The sequence below is a fragment of the Aplysia californica genome, unplaced genomic scaffold (genome assembly GCF_000002075.1).
Source record: "Aplysia californica isolate F4 #8 unplaced genomic scaffold, AplCal3.0 scaffold00658, whole genome shotgun sequence".
Taxonomy (NCBI): domain Eukaryota; kingdom Metazoa; phylum Mollusca; class Gastropoda; order Aplysiida; family Aplysiidae; genus Aplysia; species Aplysia californica.
The window spans coordinates 331,804-337,352 of NW_004797928.1; the positions used below are offsets into that span (position 1 = coordinate 331,804).

The window sequence follows — 5,549 nt, forward strand, 5'->3', positions numbered from 1 at the left end:
ATATTAACACTTACAGTACTGAAGGCTCATGTGGTGAAAATCCTCAAGTATCGCACCAGTTTAGAACACTGAAGCCGTGGTAAAATTTAAAATTAAGAAACATGCTTTAAAAATTCATAAAGGTTCATCAACCATTCAGAGTGACTTCTTTTGGTATTTACTTCAGTACAGTGCGTCCATTCGTTGTTTAATTATGTTTAGTGTGCCTGATTGCGTCGGTGACTAAAGTCGTTAGCCGTAGTGAGCGCGCACTGTTGTGGACACTTGGCCACTTTTCACCACAGTTATCGAGATTTACTCGGGGCGCGGGGGTCTCGTGCGGAGTAGGGGATCTAGTGCTGGGGCTTATATATATAATCGGTCACTCACGGTTTGTGAGGGGACAGTCGAACAGTCGGACGTTAGATGTATAGGAAGGGACAGAGCCAAAGTCTACCCACTTGGCGGGACATCTACTAAGCACTGCACTTATTAAAAAGGCCGTCTTTATTCGGACTCGAGTCCGAATAACATTTTTTCATATTCGGACTCGAGTCCGAATAGTCACTTCGTATTAAAAATTAAAGTATCCTGCACCTATGGCAAGAGTTTCGTTTGTTATTTCAAAGTGTTGGTTTTTTAAAATGTGACAGTGTTGTGTTCCGAAACAAATACTACGGCCTGGCTACTTAAGTCACTGATGGTCCTGTAAGTGTTAATATAATATTAACAAATGGCATTCAAGATTGTACAACTTCTTTTCACTTTTTGAAATATAATCGAATTCGATTTTTCTGCAAATTTTGTGTGAAGTCTTCATTCTGGGGATTAATTTTTTTCTATTTACAGACGTGTTGTAATATTTTTTTTCATATAAAAGTGTTACAACGAGGTGGAATCAGGCGCTCATTTATTTTGGGGCATATATATGGAGTTATTGGTATCACCTTAAAGCCTGTCCTTCTGCCTTGCTTTTGATGGATAAAATATATCCATTTATCTTGGATACAAGTCAAGATATTGGCCATTGAAGGATGTGGAGCTCTCCTGGATTCAAAGGAAAAATTAGTGAGAAAATGACAGGGAAAGTTGCTTATTTCCTTAGCTCGAGAGTCTGTTGTAACTGACAATTTACATATTTAAATGCGTTCAATCAACATTTTTTTGTAAAATCAACCCAGAAATATGGTCTTCAATGGGCGTGAAAGGTGTTGAGCCAAAAAAATAAAAATTCGACAAAAATTCTCAAACGTGCGGAAAAATGCCAGTTTTTTCACTTTCGTTCTTTTGACAAGTGCCTGATTTTTCCATGCTGCCTCACATATTGTGACATACACAATGACATTGAAAAGTAAAGTTATTCCCGCATCCGATCCGGACATTGGGGATTGCCTTGTTAGTGAGACAACTTCCTGGGCCTTCGGCATATTGTGGTAGGGTGGCCAGTTCCTTTCCACGCCGCCTTTACTTCCCCAACTCGAAGTCAGGTACCCATTACTGCTGGGTGGGCAGGAGGGGGCAGAAAAAATGTGTCCGAACCGAGGCTCGAACCGAGACTTTCCGCTTCAGAGACGAGCGCACTTACCGCTCCGCCACCGCACCCTCGACATTGAAAAGGTAGTCGATAAAGCTCTACAATTCCTAATGACGTATGGTCTCTCTTAAGTACAAGCGGGCTAACCCAGGTTTCATTGCCCTACCTATAGGAGAAGTATGGTTTCTTTGGTGTGTATATTTGTTTGGTTATAGAGAAAACTCTCCTTGTCTTTTAAAGAAACTGAACAAAGGACAAAAACTTTACCTTAGATTTTCTCAATACAGCATTTTTCGGGATAGCCCTCTTGTGCTTAAAAGTGACCTAATGTGAGGCAGCGTGGTGAAATCAGGCGCTCGTCAAAGTATTCTCGACAAGGAGACTGGCATCTTTCTGGCCTTTCTTGACAAATTTTTTTCGATGTTTCTTTTTTTGGCTTAACACCTTTCTATGCCCATTAATTTAAGAACACATTTCTGCGTGGATTTTACTGAAACGCGTTAATGAAAGGCTAAAAAAATATAAATATGAAGTTTCTGAAGACTCTCAAGCTTTGGAAATTTCCCAATTAATTTTGGCCATTTCTCGCTTATTTTATCTCCGGCAGCAGGCGGCCCCTACCTCTTTCAATCGCAAAAATCTTGACTTGAGTTCAAAATAGCTTGCTATATTTAATGTCATTTATTATTTTTTAAATATTTTTTTATATTAAAAAAAATAAATTTTTATTAATTAATTTTTTTTACGTCAAACGCAAGACAAATAAACAGGCTTTAAGATGATACTAATAACCCCTTATGCCCAAAAATTGACGAGCGCCTGATTCCACTGTGTCGTGACACGCTATATTAATTATGTATAATTTTTTTAAAAATAATTTGAACAATACGGGAAAGCATGTAAAATTTCAACATCTACAATCCCCTACTTGGATGAACTGTACATAACAGCTTGCACTAAAAAAATTAACTCCATCTTTTTAGACAACAAGTAAAGTAAGTTCGACAACAAATTTCCCTTTTTCTCTCAAATAAAAACATCAGTCAGAAGTAAAAGACCTAGATCTAGGCTTCTGATCTGTAACAAAGAAAAGACACAGATGGTCATTTTTACCATCATCCATCAAAATGCTTCCGTCTTGACCATCTTGTAGATAAGTAGATATCTATTCATATGCCCGTAGAGAATGCTTCAGTATAACTTTGAGTGTGTATCTAGCTTACGATTATTATTGTTGATATTGCTGCTCATTTATATTATATGCATGTGATTGTAAGCCTGCGTGTGTGTACATGCTTGTGTGTGTGTGTGTGTGTGTGTGTGTGTGTGTGTGTGTGTGACTGTATGTGAGTGTGTGTGAGTGTGTGTGTGTGTGTGACTGTGTGAGTGTGTGTGTGTGTTTGTGTGTGTGTGTGTGTTTGTGTGTGTGGTGAAACGCCTAACCAGTGTGCCAGGATCTGGACAGTAAAGATGTATCTTACATTGTCTTATTATCTGATCTGATCTGATCTGATCTGATCTTATCTTATCTTATCTTATCTTATCTTATCTTATCTTATCTTATCTTATCTTTTCTTATTATCTTATTTTCTTTTCTTATCGTATACGTCACGTCATGCATTATACCCACAGATGTGAGTGGTTGGCGGGTGCTCTGGTGTGGTTTGCTCCTCCTTTCCTATCAAACATCTATCGTCCTTATCTCCCCTACTTCTTTTTTTTATGTTTGTTACTCTCTTTTAACACCTCCAATCATCTGGCGCTCATATGACCTTATGCAGTTGCGAGCGCCGTAAAACCTCTACTAAAACTAAACAACTTCTTCTTTTCCGTCGTTTTTGGCGCTCATATGACCTAATGCAGTTGCGAGCACCGTAAAACTTCTACTAAAACTAAAACTTATATCCCCACAGAAGAGCTAAATCCTCAAAGAGAGAGAGATTCTCGCAAGTCTCCGTAACTTTATGGGATGGCCAGTAAAATCAAGGTCACGGCTGCGGCCAAAGCAGTTGACAACAGAGCCAACGAAGCAATCCTCAAGCAGAGGGTGAAAGAGGTCAGTACTTTTTTGTTGTACTGACTTACTCGTCCTTACTTGTCCACTGTGTTGGGGTCACTAATATTATTATTATTATTATTATTATCATTATTATTATTATTATTAATATTATTATTAATATTATTATTATTAATATTATTATTAATATTATTATTATTAATATTATTATTATTATTATTATTATTGTTATTATTAATATTATTATTATTATTATTCTGATTATTATTATTATTAATATTATTATTATTATTATTATTATTATTATTATTATTAATATTATTATTATTATTAATATTATTATTATTATTATTATTATTATTATTATTATTATTATTATTATTATTATTATTATTATTATTATTATTAATATTATTATTATTATTAGTATTATCATTATTATTATTATCATTAGGCCGCATTAGGAATAGTAGAAGTAGGAGTATTGTGATTATTATTATTTATTTTGATTATCATTATTATTATTATTATTATTATTGTTATTATTTATTATTATCATTCTTATCATCATTATTATTATTCTTTGGTTATTATTATTATCTTTATTTTTCTTTAAAAATTTTTGTGTGTGTGTTTTAGTAAGAGTTTTACGGCACTTGCAACACAATAAGGTCATATAAGTGCCGAAGATTAGAGGTGTTACAAGAGAGTAACAGACATAAAAAAGAAGGAGAAAAGATAAAGACGATAGATGTTTGATAGGAAAGAAGAAGTAAACCACACCAGAGCACCCGCCAACCACCCTCGTCAATACTTTGCTTGGGCTGGGAGTGTGGGCATCTGGATCGCGTGGGCTCTGGATAGATAACAACATCTCATCATCTCTGGATAGATAACAACATCTCATCATCTCTGGATAGATAACAGCATCCCAACAGCTCTGGATAGATAACAACATCCATTGGGCTCTGGATAGATAACAACATCTCATCATCTCTCAATAGATAACAACATCCATTGGGCTCTGGATAGATAAAAACATCCATTGGGCTCTGGATAGATAACAACATCCATTGGGCTCTGGATAGATAAAAACATCCATAGGGCTCTGGATAGATAAAAACATCCCAACAGCTCTGGATAGATGGATAACAACATCAGATCTAGATAGTAGATGACAACATGGTATCATCTCTGGATACATAACAACATCGCATGGACTCTGGATACATAACAACATCGCGTGGACTCTGGATACATAACAACATCGCGTGGACTCTGGATACATAACAACATTGCGTGGACTCTGGATACATAACAACATCGCGTGGACTCTGGATAGATAACAACATCGCGTGGACTCTGGATACATAACAACATCGCGTGGACTCTGGATACATAACAACATCGCGTGGACTCTGGATACATAACAACATCGCATGGACTCTGGATACATAACAACATCGCGTGGACTCTGGATAGATAACAACATCGCGTGGACTCTGGATAGGTAACAACATCGCGTGGACTCTGGATAGATAACAACATCGCGTGGACTCTGGATAGGTAATAACATCGTATCAGCTCTGGATAGGTAAAGACGTGGCTCATTATAATTATTAATAATAGTATTATTATTATTATTATTATTATTATTATTATTATTATTATTATTATTATTATTGGTATCACTCTAATTATTATTATTATTATTATCATTATTATTATTATCACTCTAATTATTAATATTCTTCTTCTTCTTCTTCTTCTTCTTCTTATTATTATTATTGTTATTATTATTATTATTATTATTATTATTATTATTATTATTATTATTATTATTATTATTACTATTATTATTATTAGGTCGCATTAGTAATAGTAGTAGTAGAAGTAGGAGTATTGTGATTATTATTTATTATTATCATTATTATCATTATATGTATTATTATTATTATTATTATTTATTATTATTATCATTATTATTATTATTGTTATTATTTATTATTATTATTCTTA

The 5,549-nt window shown here is 34.5% G+C and overlaps 1 protein-coding gene across 1 annotated transcript in view; it reads left to right on the top strand.

Moving 5' to 3' along the window:
- The window catches only part of LOC106013104 (centrosomal protein of 290 kDa), a gene marked incomplete at its 5' end in the record, with an annotated part of 19,139 nt that overhangs the window by 6,573 nt on the left and 7,017 nt on the right, over positions 1–5,549 (top strand). The window contains 1 exon segment of the mRNA XM_035972343.1: positions 3,427–3,569. Within this exon segment, the coding sequence (XP_035828236.1) occupies positions 3,483–3,569 (87 nt within the window).